The 15,464-nt window shown below is 35.5% G+C and overlaps 1 protein-coding gene across 4 annotated transcripts in view; it reads left to right on the top strand.

Moving 5' to 3' along the window:
• Dcaf6 (DDB1 and CUL4 associated factor 6) overlaps positions 1-15,464 on the top strand; it is a 101,860-nt gene that overhangs the window by 32,534 nt on the left and 53,862 nt on the right. For 3 of the 4 annotated variants that reach the window (XM_090340514.1, XM_090340513.1, XM_090340511.1), the window contains exons 7-10: positions 730-944; positions 5,312-5,405; positions 8,415-8,534; positions 9,024-9,281. In XM_090340514.1, coding sequence (XP_090196640.1) covers positions 730-944; positions 5,312-5,405; positions 8,415-8,534; positions 9,024-9,281 — 687 coding nt within the window. The remainder of the gene's footprint in view (positions 1-729; positions 945-5,311; positions 5,406-8,414; positions 8,535-9,023; positions 9,282-15,464) is intronic. The other variant, XM_090340512.1, reaches the window with a different exon arrangement.

Genomic DNA, 15,464 nt, shown 5'->3' with positions numbered 1-15,464 from the left:
TTTTTAAAATTATAAAAATTTTAACACTTAATTTGTTTTATAAGATTGCCTTACAGATATTACCACAGAGTGGGTCTCTTTAAAGTACAGAAGTCTTTTCTTCCATTTCTAGCTGGACATCTGAAGTAGATTACCAGAGTTAATTAAAATTGAAATTGTAAACCAGGTGTGATAGTATAAACCTGTAATCCCAGCAATGGAGAAGCAGAGGCTGGAGGATTTTACGTTTGAGAACAGCCTGGCTGCATAGTGAGCTTACCACCAGGCTGAGTTTATAATGAGACCCTGTTTCATAAAACTATTGGCTGAGGAGCCTGTAATTGAATACTAAGCAGTTACCTCTTATAGGAAAGGCCCTGTGTTCTTTATCATACACTAAGAAGAAGAAAAAAAATTGGAATTTTATTCTATTTTATAGGCTGTCAACTTTTCTGTTACAACAATTATCTTAATTTGAAGACATTAAAAATGTGATTACTATAGATCAGTTATATAACTTATATTTAAACAAAATATATAAGCTAGATTCCAATCATGACTTTTGTAAATATATTATCTTCATATTTTTTGTTTGCTGTAATCTCTAATAGTAAAAAAAAAACTTTTCTATAAGTAAACTGTGATAGTATGGATTTATATTGCATTGTTACACATTTCATAATTTAAGTTAAGAGTTTTTAAACTTTAAAACATTATGCTTTCTAAAGAAATAACTTTCTGCTTATTTAGGGAATTATGCAGGTCGGGGGACTACTGGAATGGTTGCTCGCTTTATCCCTTCTCATCTTAATAACAAGTCCTGCAGAGTGACATCTCTGTGCTACAGTGAAGATGGGCAAGAGATTCTTGTTAGTTATTCTTCAGATTATATCTATCTTTTTGACCCAAAAGATGATACTGCCCGAGAACTTAAGACTCCTTCTGCAGAGGAGAGACGAGAAGAGGTAAGTTTACTCAAAACTATATTCTTTATCAGATTGAGGAACTATCTAGTGACTTTAACAAAAGCATTAATTTTCAAAGCATTTATAGTTTAGGGACCCATGCATGAAAGAATAAGGGCTAAGGAATAATGTTCTAATGTGTCAAATAAGAAAGTTTTCATATTTATTTATTTATTCTCATGGTACTGGGCATCGTCCTAAGATGTTACCCATACTAGGCAAGTGCTATACCCCTGAACTAAATCCACAGTTGAGAGTAGGGCTTGATAAAAAAGAAAAGCATTGGGAACTGATTTTTCCTCCTTTTTTTGTGCTGTTCTAGGGCTTGAACTCAAGGTCTGGGTGCTGTCTCTGAGCTTTTTTGTTAAAGGCTAGCACTCTATCACTTGAGTCAGAGCTCCCATTTCTGGCTTTTTGGCAGTAATTGAAGAGTCTTATGGCCATTTTTGCCTGAGTTGGCTTCAAACCTTGATTATCTGATTTCAGCTTCCTGAGTAGCTAGTATTATAGGCACAAGCCCTGTCATTTGGCTTTGGGAGCTAATTTAAAGAAAAAATATTCAATAGCAAAATCTTTCTCTAACTCCTCAATTAAAATAATAAAAAAAATGTGATGATAAACTTCTAAGAGACTGCTTATGTCCATGTGTTCAGCAGTCTCTCCTCTCCCAGTTGTGTATCTCTTTCACAATTACAGACTAATGGCATATAATGTTATCCTTAGGTACATTTTATGGAGTACAGATAAGCAAATGAGAAAAAGTGAAGTAGGTATGCATATGTAAAAGTAGGTAAATGAGCTGGGTGATGTTGGCTCATACCTATAATCCTAGCTATTTAGAAGACTGAAATCTGAGGATTGAAATTCGATGGCCAGCTTGTGTACGAATAGTTTGAGAGACACTTATCTACAATTAATCACCAAAAAGCTGAAAATGAAGCTGTGGCTCAAGTGGTAGGGCACTACTTGAGTAAAAACAAAAGCTAAGGAACAGTACCTGAGTTCAAGCCACAGGACCAGCACACAAAAAGATAAAGTCATTACGTGAATATAGCCACTATAAAAATATTTTCTTTAAATTTGTTCAGCTTTTTCCAAACTTTCTTTTCCACCTTAATTATTTATAGGGTCTTACATTTATTCATTCTATATTTGTTAAATGTAACCATAGATGTTTTTTAGTCATTTTAATTTGGTATTAGGTAAGGGTTTATTAATGAACACATTTAAAAGGCTTCTGAAGAATAATAGCAATTTGAAACTTTCTGTAAGATGATAAACTAAGTTCAGTTTTTTTTCTAACTTACAAAAGTAGAAAAAATGGCAGTTAATGAATTAGGAATATGATAAGCTATCTGAAAGTTTATAGCTTTTGTTGAGATAGTGTGTGTAGGCATTTGAAGTGGGCCAGTTAACATTTGAAGTGGGCCAGTTAACATTGTCACCACAGAATCTTTTCTTACTCTCACTCTACCACCATGGAGTCAAAGCACATTTGTGTCATCAGGATGTTGATGCTGCGTCATGAACAGTAAGCTTTTTTCTTTTTTTTTTCTTTCATTTTTTTTATGGGTCATGGGGCTTGAACTAGGCCTGGGCAATGTCCCTGAGCTCAAGGCTACCACTCAACCCCTGGGCCTGGGCATTGTCCTTGAGTTCTTCAGCTCAAGGCTACCACTCTATCCTTGTGCCAAGCCCCACTTCCTGTTTTCTAGAGGTTAATTGGAGGTAAGAGTCTCAGGTCCCTTTGTGTGGGCTGGTTTTGAACCTTGATCCTCAGATCTCATCCTCCTGAGTAGCTAGGATTATAGGTATGAGGCACGTGCGTGCCTGTCTTACAATAAGCTTTTTTCTAGGCATGGTTTTCTTAGTTTACTTTTTAACCAGGTTGAAATCTAAAATTAGAATAGATTATAAAAACAATCATAACTAACAAACTAAAAGGTTTTTATATAGAAGAAATTAATAATCATGGGACCACAAGCATGGCCTAGTGATAGAGTGCCTGCCTAGCATGCATGAAGCCCTGGGTTTGATTCCTCGGTACCGTATACACAGAAAAAGCTGGAAGTGGTCCTGTGGCTAAAGTGGTAGAGTAGTAGCCTTGAGAAAGCCCAAGGACAGTGTCAGGTCCTGAGTTCAAGACCTAGGACTGCCAAAAAAGAAAAAATCAATAATCTGCCTTTCTCCAGTTTTTCTGTTTTTATTTGTATTTTATTGTTACTGTAGACATGACATACAGAGGGCTTACAGTTACATGAGTCAGGTAATGAGTACAATTTTCTTTTTAATCATGTCTGTCCTTCGCTAGCTCTCTACTAATGTTTCCCTCCTATCCCCATCCCCCAGGTATAGTTTATTCTCTCATAGTGTCTTGTGGTTCCACTGATGTGTTTGTTCACCATTTGTTCTACCTTTTCTATGACCCCTGACTCTCCCAAAGATAAACAAGCTAACAAATAAGACAAAAGGAAAAGAAAACAAAAACAACAATCACAACAATTTAAAAAAAATCTCATTTCCTTTCATTGGAGTTCATTTTATAAAATTATTTTATATGCTTATATACAAATAGTTGTTGAGCCTTTGTAATCTACTTCTATGCATAACCTCCTTTTGCCTGTGTGAATGTTCTAGAGGCCTATATAAAATTTACCATGTCCCCATGTATTTTTTTAAATCATTCAGAGTGTTTACTTGTAGATTTATAGACACATTTTAATTACCACAAATGAGGGAAATCATTCAACCTATGTTTCTTTGGGTCTGGTTTACTTGGCTTAATTTTTTCCAGGCCTTTCTAGTTCCTTATAATGGTACACTGTCATTCTTTCTAATTGTTCTTACTCATCAGACATTTATTATATGTCTGTTATACACTGGATTCTATATTAAATTTGGCAAATCAAACATGACTCCTTTTAGTAGAAATAATAGTATAAATAACGTATAAAACTTTGTTGTTTACATTTGTTTGTTTTGTTTCGTTTATAACAAGGGCTTAAAGTCAGGGAGCCTCCAGCTTGCTCAACTTTCTTGTTGTTACTCTACCACTTGAGCCACACTTCCAGCCTCTAGGGTATTATTGGTTAATTGGACATGGAGTCTCTATGACTGTTCTATGGAGGTTGGCTTTGAATCTCAGTCCTTTGGATCTCAGCCTTTTGAGTAGCTATATTACAGCTTTGAGTCCCCTGCACCTAGATAACTTTGTTTTTTTGAAACTCACTTTGTAACAGACTGGTCTCAAACTTGTAATTCTTCTGCTCCTGCCTCCTACGTGCTGAGAATATAAGTGTGTACCACTATGCGAAGCAAATGTGTGAAATTTAATAGAATTATGTGTAAATACTAAATTCTATTTAACAGAATAGAGAATAAATTTTTACTAGTCGCACTAGTAAAACTTGAACAACACCTTAAAGTATGAATAACAAATTTGGATTTGGACAACTATATATAATTGCAATGTTTTTAAAATTATAACTTGAAGTTCTTAAGAACCTTCAGCATTTTGTTAGAACACGGTGGAAGAAATGAATGTAGGTATAGGATAGAGGGAATAATTGTTAAAACAGGGTGATTATTGAATTGAAAAAATTAAAGGCACAAATTAGATTAGGCCTTAACAGAATAAATGATGCATCCTTGAGAAAAGTTAGAAGGAATTAAAAAGTTGTAGAGATAAATCTGTAAAATTTAACTGAGGAAATTGCTATCAGTTCCACAGGATATTCTTTGTTTTCTTTGAAGTAACAAGAATAGTTAATAGCTAAGAATAACAACATGATAGTATTATATTGAGGAAGGTGATTAAGGCTGTAATACTGGGGAGAATTGGAAAGTAAATTGCCATATCAGGGTAAAAAGTAATGACAATGTTGTTAGATGTGTAGATACCTTACATAGACTAAAAATATCATAACAGTTCAAAACTAAGGTTTAAGGAGGTTAAACTCTGTTGTCAGTGTGACTAGAAGTCACATGGACATGATTTCTGAGTTTCACTAAGACAGTTTAGGTTAACTATAATTAAGTATCCTCTACTAAATACAGATTGTGAACATCAGTGGCTATTTATCATGAGTGCTCCAAAAGACTGATAAAGTATTATATCATTGTCTCATATACTCAGCCAGTATCTCATTTATGTACGTTATAAAGATAGTAGGGGGATGGGAATTATCTGTTAGACTTAAAAAGTATGCTCTCAGACTTAAGGGCTAGGGATATGGCTCAGTGTTAGAGTGCTTGCCTAGTGTGCACAAAGTCTGGGTTTGAGCTTCATAAGTGGGGGAAAGGGAGGTTGGAGAATAAATACATTTTTTGTTTAGACTCACATAGAATCTACCTATCCTTATCCTTAGTTACGACAGCCTCCAGTTAAGCGTTTGAGACTTCGTGGTGATTGGTCAGATACTGGCCCGAGAGCCAGGCCTGAAAGTGAACGAGAAAGAGATGGTAACTATACTTTGGTCAGATCTTTGCAGTGTTTGGTATTTTAAATTAAGTGGTATTTTAGCTCATTTCCAATTTCTTACTATTATAAATATACATACTTTTTTTTGTTTTTTTGCCAGTCCTAGGACTTGAACTCAGGGCCAGAGCAATGTCCGTGGGCTTTTTTCAAGTCTAGAGCTCTGCTTACTTGAGCCACATCACCACTTCTGGCTTTTTTTTTTTTTTACTTCTGGCTTTTTCTATGTATGTGGTACCGAGGAATTGAGCCCTGGTCTTCGTGCATGCTAGGCAAGCACTCTACCACTAGGCCAAACTCCTGGCACCTACATATTATCTTATAGCTGTACAAATACGTCTTCAGATAGACATAGATAGGTGTAGAATAGCTGACTCACTGGACAAATACATTTTAATTTTGGTAATTATTAGATTATTTTCCAAAAAAGGGTGAAGTAATTTATAGTAACACTGAAAATATAAGAACATCCATTGCCCCATGGAATATTGAGTATTATCGCACTTCATCTTCTACTTAGATATTAGAAAATAGAAATTTAAATTTATAGCCTGAGTGTTTTATAGTGACACTTAAAAAAATGCCAAGCCTTAAGTGATAAGCATAAGAAACTACTTGGGAAGCTTTTAAACAACATACTTTAAAACAGGATTAATCTTAAGTGTATTTTATTAAAGGAGTCGTAGTCAGAATTGTATTCTAATGATGTCTAAAACTTTTTATGATCAAAACCATATATTGCTCAATATATTACTCTTGATGATAATTAATCATTAGTATTATATTTTTATATGTAAAGGCAATTATCCTTGATCTTATATATGTATATATAAAGACAAATGTAAAATTCAGATTCCACACAAAACGTAGAAGCAAATAATTTTCATTTTTAAATTGTATGATTGTAGGGTTGTCACTTTTTAAATGTTAGAACATTTTCATTTATATTCATGCTTTCTATACATTTCATTTCTACATGCTTTCTGTATATTTCATGCTTTCTATACATTTCATTTAATCTGCATATAATGAGGTAAGCATGTGAGGAACACAGACATATATTGTTACCACTTTAAGCAAAGTCTAGACAAAGATGGCACAGTAGTGAAGCCAGGATTGATTTTGTGTTTTCTTTGTACTCTTTTCTACTATATATAACATTACCATCAAAGGGAATTTGGATGTAGAAAGTAAAATTCTTATTTCAAGTGACTGAATGTACCAAATACAATATTCTGAGCTTTTATTTACCAGCAACCATTCTTTGATGAAACATGCCTTCATTTAGCCAGCAAAACTATTTCAGACAGGTTAGATAACTTGTCTAAAGCTACAATTAGGAAGTGACAGAGCTCAGAGTGAATTCATATTCCAAACATTTTTGTGATAGAGATTTTCAGTTGTCTCCCAATATCTATTTTCTATATCTTCCTTAGTTATATACCTGGTGTTTAGTTAGCCACAATAATGCCATCTAAATAAAAGACTATATTCTGTAGAATTTCTTGCAGTTAATGTGGTCATATGGCTGAATTTTCACCTAAGATATTTGAGTGAGTAAAAATACAACCCTGAAACTTACAGAAGCCAAACTTAAGAATTAAACTCTTCTTGAGCTGAGTGTGTGGCCCAGTTGTAGAGTGCTTGCCTAGCATGCACAAAGCCTAGGTTAAATTCCTACATACACAGAAAAAGCCAGAAGTGGTATTGTGGCTCAAGTGGTAGAGAGCTAGCCTGGAGAAAGCTCAAGGACAGTACCCAGACCCTGAGTTCAGGCCCCAATACTGGCAAAAGCAGATAAAAACACCTCTTCTTTAATATTCATTCTGAAATGTGGATGTAGCTACCTAGCATTAACAATACTAAGGTAGTAAGGACACTGGTCCATTTTAGCAAAGAGTTGGTACATATTTAATTGGACATGTACTTTCAATTTTAAAATGTTCTTAAGAGGAATGAGAGTAACAGAAAAGACAAAATACTTCTGGTTTCAGCTAGTTTCAAATACTAGAACTTAACAAATCAATCTCCAGGATAATTCATGTAAAACCCAGTGTTATTTTGTGTCTGTTTGACAATAATGCTTTTGAAGGAGTGCAGGCCTTTCCTTCAGTGTGTTCAAGTTGGAATTGATGAGTCCTTCCTAACATATGCCCTTCCTATCTGGGCAATCATAGATGAGGAAGTACTGAAGAATAGACACAGAGTTGTGAGCCTTATTCTTGAGGATCTTACTATACCTGTGAAGTGTAAAAAAATTGTAAACTGTGTTGATAGGTTTTTATACATATAGTTTATCTGGCAAATTGATTTTTTAATTGCTTTCTTTTCTTCTTAGTACAAGGCTTTATGTCTGCTATGACATGCTTTCAACCTTTTTGTTTACTTCTTTTTTTTTGGCAGTTCTTGTGAACTTGTGGCCACATGCTTGCCGATCGGGTGCCCCACTTCCGATCCACATTTCCAATCTCTTTTTCACATTTTAGTTAGGATCTTCCTTCCTGGGCGAACTTGTCTACTGAGAGCCACCTATTTTAGGCTTCGTGTTGTAGCTAGAATGATATAGACACAGCCACCATACCATGCTTTGTTGAAATGAAGCCATGTGGACTTCATTATTCAAAAGGCTGATTTCATAATCCCAAGAAGCTGACAGGCATGTGCAACCACAGTAGCTATAGTTTGAGGACTCTCACTAACTCTTCTGCCTGAGTTGGCCTTGTACCATAGTTCAGTCTCAGCTTCCCATTCATAGTCAGGATTATAGGCATGAACCATCAGTACCCAGCCAGTTATCTTGGCTTTTGAGATAGGGTGTTACCAATAATTTTGTACTAATCGTAAATTTAAAATGATCCTGTCTCTGCCTCTGAAGTAGCTGGGATTATAGGCCACCACTTCTGGTTTTAAAGCTCTTTCAGATCTAGGTTTTAGTATTCATGAGAGCTCCTAACTTACTACTAAGCTAATTCATAAGAATTATGTTGTAACAGGAGAGCAAAGTCCCAATGTGTCACTGATGCAGAGAATGTCTGACATGCTGTCAAGATGGTTTGAAGAAGCAAGTGAGGTTGCACAAAGCAATCGAGGACGAGGAAGAGCTCGACCTAGAGGTAATTTTTCTTAAATTTAAGTCATTTGAAAGCTGGCAAAAACTGTCATGGAAACCAGCTTATATTTATATCACCAAAATTATGATATTTTTAGTAGATCTAAGTAATCACAAAGTTAGTACATTTTGTCCCTTCTAGTTATACTGGCCTTTCTGTTTTTCCTATCTTAAAAATAAATAAAAATGGGAGTTTTAAGCCCTTTTAAAATGTACCTTGAAAATGTAAATATATAAATTCTATAAGTCAAATTTTCTACATTTGGAAAGATTTAACAAGAATGTGCTATAGATATATTTTTTTTACCCTCCCCCTGAACTTGATTTGAAAACCTATTTTAATTGTACCAGACCACCAGTGGCTATTACTGCTGTTCTGAAATGATCATTTGTTGTATGTGTATGCATGAATGTGTGTTTTCAGAACATATTTCTTAAGGGTTGTTTCTAACATCTAAAAAGTTGGATTTGCATTGACATGTGTTTTTTAAAGGTGGAACAAATCAGTCTGATGTTTCAGCTCTTCCCACTGTCCCTTCAAGTCCTGATTTGGAAGTTGGTGAAACTGCAATGGATATAGATACTCCAGCTGAACAACTTCTTCAACCCTCTACATCCTCTACAATCCCAGTTCAGCCTTACTCAGGGCCATCTTCCACGGAAAGCCCTCATTCTACTTTGTTGTCTTCTCCAGACAGTGAACAGAGGCAGTCAGTTGAAACATCAGGACAGCATGCGCACCATCAGTCTGGTGAGGATTTTACTCAAGTAGGCTGTTCATCTGATGAGATTATGGTAATGAAAACTTCCTAGGCTGTTTTGAATTCCATCAACTTCTTGGTGTAATAAGTGATTAAAATGATTTGTAGTGCTAACATATACCTTAAAATTCAATGAATTTTAGGCAAATAAGTATTGTATGATTTAAAAAAAAATAGCAGGAATCTTTAATTTACATAAAACAATTTTAAAGATAAGGAACCATCAGATATTTTGACATAGTTTAATACATTTACTTTACAGACCATCATGTTTTTCTAGATGTATTTGGCTTGGAGTCTATATTAAGAGTGGTAGTAAAAATATAGTTCAACATTATTAGTCCCACTGTATTTATAATGTTAATTATTTTCCTCAAAATAATTGATGTTTCAATACATTATATATAGTGAATTTGATATGGTCTCTTATTAACAGCAAAATATACTTTATCAAAATAACCATTTCTCCTCTATTTACTTGAAAAAGAATACTACCAAATTTTCATCTTCTTAGTACTCAATACTAGTATAAAAAAAACTCAAATTCTTTGAAAATACTATTTTTCTCATGTTACCTTCTCATATTCAACTTTTTTCCTCCAAACTATGGAATATACTAATCTTTATAATAGTATTTTTCAGTACTATATCTACGGTGTACTTGAAATTTTATCTACATATTTATATATGTTTATATATTTTTATACATGACTATCCACACAAATAATATAATGTTGATTTTTTTTTTTAGATTCTCCTAAAGAAACATTTTAGATAGAACTGAAAGTATTAGTAAGAGATGTGGCTAAAGATACAGCTGTCAGACCTCTAAAGCAAATGCCTATAAAAAAAATTCCTAACAACTTAGCTGCTTAAAGCTATCTATTTTTTTCTTTCTCTGGAAACTTATGCCAAATTGCCAAATATAGGGTGTTTTAAATTAAGCATTATTTTAGTACTATATTCTATTTTTGGCAATTGATGTTAGTTGCTATATGAATAGAAGCCAGAGTAAATTTCCTAACTATTAAAAATATAGACATTTTTCCATGGTAATACTCTAAAGCTGAGTTGCAAAATCAAGTTTCTGGGATCCAAATTGACAAAGTACAGATTTATACAATTTAAGAGGAAACAATAATTCTGGAAGGTTTGAGAAGTAGAGGCAGAAGGAATTAAAGTTATTTTTCAGAGCAAATAAGATTGGTAAACACAGAACATTTTGAAATAATATGTATAGCAACATTATTAAAGTTGGGCTTTCTCAAGGCTATAGCTCCACCACTTGAGCTACAACACCACCTCAGGCTTTTTTCTATGTATGTTGTACTGAGGAATCGAACCCGGGTCTTCATGCATGCTAGGGAAGCACTTTACCACTAGGCCAAACTCCCAGTCCAGCTTGTGCTGTGTCCCTTGAGACACACTTTCAGTCTGGCTTGTGTGTATGTGTTTGTGTGTGTGTGTTCTTGGGCTTGAACTCAGGACCTGAGTTCATTTGAGCTACAGCTCCACTTCTAGCTTTTTTGATATAGTTTATGAGGGATGAGAATCATGGGGACTTTCCCCCAGGCTAGCTTTGACTGGAGATCCTCAGCCTCTTGAGTACCTAGGATTACAGGAATGAGCCATTGGTGCCTAGCCCAGTCTAGCATTTTCAGAGCTGAATTTTCCTGCCTTTATTGGCAACATTCATTTTTTAATTTCATTTTTATATTTTAGGTGAAAGGAAAACCATGAAAGGAAAATAGCCTCTCTGAAGAGAGTTGTCTCAGAAAGCTGCCCCTGGCAGTCTTCTGATTAGCTAGAATTTTAAGCATGAGCCTCTATAGCTCAGCTGTTTTTTTGTTGTTGTTTTTGTTTCTGAGACAGTGCTTCATAGCTCAGGACAGACTCAACTCCATGCACCTCCTGGTTCTATCTCTAAAGAGCAAGGATTACAGATACCCACTAACACAACCAGCTTAGTTGCTTCCTTAAATGTACTGAGTTGATTCTTTTGGAACTTCATTTTATTTGTAACATTTACCATAGATACTTTATACATTTTCATGCCACATTTCAAATTTCTGTATCTCCAGTGTTTAGTGTATTAAATATTATAGTTTTTTGTTTTGTTTTGTTTTGTTTTGTTTTGCCAGTCCTGGGCTTGAGCTCAGGGCCTGAGCACTGACTCCTTGGACTTTCTCAAGGCTAGAGCTCTGCCACTTGAGCCTCAGCACTACTCCCGTTTTTTTGTTTTGTTTTGCCAGTCCTGGGCTTGGGCTCAGGGCTTGAGCACTGTCCTTGGACTTTCTCAAGGCTAGCACTCTACCACTTGAGCCTCAGCACCACTTCCTGCTTTTTGCTATGTATGCGGGTCTTCATGCATGCTAGGCAAGCACTCTACCACTAGGCCGAACTCCTGGCCCTACTTCTGGGTTTTTTTATGATGGAGATAATAGTACTTGTGTAAATACTATTAACACCTTTTTTTTTTTTCAAAAAAGTAATGTTTTTCACAGAGAATTTTGCTGACTAAACTGAATAATCAGAATTTTTTGTGTGTTTCAAAGATAGTATCATTGTTAATGAAGATTTGAATATATATATATATAAATGTTATGTCAATAATTGTTCAGACAGGGTCCAACATTTCACCAGTGAAGACTTAGGTGCTTGGTTCTGTTTGTTTTGCCTTTTTTTCTAATATTTTTGCATTTAACATATTGTAAGTCCTGATGGTTTGATTAATATTGAGAATTGTGTGTCAGATGAGTATAGTAGGTAGCAAAGGTCAACTATGATTTCTATTCTATGTATGTGTTCTGTAGACATAGAGAAAATGAAAACATTTGTTTCTGTCTTTACCTGTCTGAATACCTTTTTATGTAAATGCTCAGGACTTCATATTCCTTTCATTTCTTCTGGCATTTTCATTAATGAAGGAAAGGGGCAATGAAGACATGAAAATTGACTGGCAAAACTCTACCTGTCATTGAAATTAATTGTCTGCTTCCCTCAGTCTACAACTGAATCACCAAGTAATAGTGATTCAGAATTGAGTGGGTTCTCAGCAGTGTTAAAAGTAGCCTGCTTTTCAATTCATTGGTCTAAGAAACATGTCATTTTACCTCTTCATGTTTTTCAAACTTTTTTGGTGTGTGATACTGGGGCTTGAACTCAAGGCGTTCTACTTGCTATGGGGTACTCTTCTACTTGAACCTCTAGCCCTTTTTGTTTTCATATTTTTCCAGTAGAGTTTTGAATTGACACCCTGACTGACTGGACTGGTTTCCTTGTATTCACATTTCCATCTCATTGCTGAGAAGACAGATGGATACCACCACAATCACCTTACTTGTGAGATTAAGTCTTACAAACTTTCTGCCTAGGCCGGTCTCAAACTGTCACCTTTCCAATCTCAACCTCCTGAGACGGATTATGGGTGTGACCATTGGGCCTGGCCATGTCTCTCAAATTTTTAACTATTTATCTTTTTTTCTTTTTGGCTCTAGCCCTGGGCCTTGAACTTAAGGCCTGGGCCTTGTCCCTGAGCTTTTTTTGCTCAAGGCTAGCACTCTACCATTTAATCCACAGCTCTGCTTCCAGTTTTTTGGACTTTGGGCCATGATCCTCATATCTCAGCCTACTGAGTAACTAGGATGTGAGCCACTGGTAGCCAACTTACATTCAGCTTTATCTCATTTTCAACTGCTAAGTTTTATTCACAGTGAAAAGAAAAGACATTGACTTTTTTTTTTTTTTTTGGTGTGTCTTGAGGCTTGAACTTTGGGCCTAGGCACTGTCCCTGAGCTCTTCAGCTCAAGGCTACTGCCCTACCCCTTGAGCCACAACCCTACTTTCCCTTTTCTAGTGATTAATCGGGGATAAGGGTGTTAGGTCCTTTTGTGCATGGGCTGGCTTTGAACCTTGATCCTCAGATCTCAGCTTCCTGAGTAGCTAGGATTATAGGCGTGAGACTCCACAGCCTCCTAAGACATTGCCTTTCTTACTATCCATCTACTAGTTTTCCATCATCTTTACTTACATTGTGATAGACTCAGAAACACATCTTGGAGGAAATATATCTTTGTCAGGTGCTAGCTAGTGCAGTTTCTATTTTCTTGAAGATTCTCAAGGACTCTTCTCCTGCTCCTTTATCATCAATGCCTTTTTTTTTTGTTGTTTCAGCCTATACAGGCTTTTTTTCTTTCTTTAAAAAAAATCTGCTGTTAATCTTCTCACATTCTCCACAACTTCTCTACTGTCTTAATTTCTCTATTTTTCAAAAGTGTTGTTTACCTGTACTACCTCTGTTTTCTTATCCTACTTATTCATCTACCCTCTGGAATCTGTTTCCTTTTTGTCAAAGCTACCTCTGACCTACATCTTGCTAAATTTAGAGGATATTTGTATTAGAGCTCAGTGGATTTTTTTTTTTTACTCACTTGCATTTAATATAGTCTTTTGCCTTCTTGAAACATTTTTTGGCACCACATTTACCTGTTTACTATTAATATCAGTTGTAGTTGGTTTTCAATAATGACTAGTGTTTCTTGTTATATCTGTGTTTGAGTATAATAGTTGAAACCCTGGGCCTTGGCTCTGGATTACACTATCCTTAGGTATTTATAGATGTGATTATCCTCTCTATATATAAGACTCGGGTTTATCAACACATTATCAAAACTCTGATCTTATTTATTTATTTTGCCAATCCTAGGGATTGAATTCTGGGCCTGACCACTGTCCTTGGGCTTTCCTCAGGGCTAGTGCTCTACCACTTGAGCCACAGCACGACTTCTGGCTTTTTTTCCCTCTATATATGCGACTTCTGGCATTTTTCCCCCTGTATCTGTGGTGCCGAGGAATGGAACCCGGGTCTTCATTCCTGCTAGGCAAGAACTCTAACCACTATGAAAAACTCGCAGCTCTCTGATCTTATATTATGATCTCAGACTTGTGTAATTTTATTTTAAGACTTCTTTTTAATTAATTTTGGACATCTCAACTTTATTGTGTTCATGCTAATACTTAAGCCTCATGCCTTTCCTGTCCCCCAATAGATTCCATCTTAGACCTTTAAATGGCTTAATTAATTATAATACTACTAACTTGCTGATCTCAATAAATAACCAAGTTAGTTTTATTCTTTTCTTTTTATAAGCCATACACAATTTATTAGGAAGTCCTATTGGTTTTATTTCTAAAATGTATTATTTTACTTCTCATCACACTATCATTTATCTGTTTTCCCATCATTTTTTCTTGTTCCTTTATAAATTATTCTTCATGAAGCAGAGTGTTTATGATGTTAAATCAAATAATATAACTTTTTAAAAAATCTTCAGAGAAAGCTAATTATATTTAGACCTTGTAATGTATAAAAGAATTGTGTGCCAGCTACTCTAGCTTTATTTCACTCTACTTTTTTTCTTATCTCCTGATGATCATTTCTCTCTACATGTACTGATTTCCTTTCCATTCCTTTACTGTGCCAAATCTCTCCTTTACCTCTTTCTTTACTTTTGTATACCCTTATTGCATGACCAATTCCTTTTTCTATAGGTCACAGCTCAAATACTATCTAGAACAAGTCTCTCATAGACCAAATATAGAGTCCTCTTTCTCCTGGGCTTAAACTCAGGGCCTGAGCCTGTCCTTGGATTTTTCTCAAGGCTAGAGCTCTATCACTTGAACCTTAGCACCACTTCTGGCTTTTTTCTAAGTATGTGGTACCAAGGAATCGAACCCGGGTCTTCGTGCACGCTAGGCAAGCACTCTACCACTAGGCCAAACTCCCGCCCCCAAGATTTTATATTCTTATATAAGCCTATTCATTTCTGGAAAAGAACTTATAAAAATGTATTTTTCTTGTTTTCACTAATTTTTCTTACTACACTATTCTGTCTGGCTGGACGTGGTGACTCAGACCTGTAATCCTAGCTACTTAGGAGGCTGAGATGTAAGGATGGCTTTTCAAAGCCAGCCCAGGCACTAAAGTCTGAAACTTTTATCTCGAATTAACCTGTAAAAAACCAGAAGTGGCCCTGTGGTTTTAGGGGTAGGGCGATATAGTCTTGAGCTGAACGCCTCAGGGACAGCATCCAGGCTCAGAGCTAAAACCCCATGACTGACCTGACCAAAAAAAAAAAAGAAAGAAAAAAAGATAATGTCTGTCTTCACACTAA

This window comes from Megascapheus bottae, chromosome 10 (genome assembly GCF_031878675.1).
Source record: "Megascapheus bottae isolate mThoBot1 chromosome 10, mThoBot2.hap1, whole genome shotgun sequence".
In the NCBI taxonomy this organism is placed as follows: Eukaryota; Metazoa; Chordata; class Mammalia; order Rodentia; family Geomyidae; genus Megascapheus; species Megascapheus bottae.
Note: the sequence above shows the minus strand (reverse complement) of the source record. Positions and strands in the feature narration are given on the sequence as shown.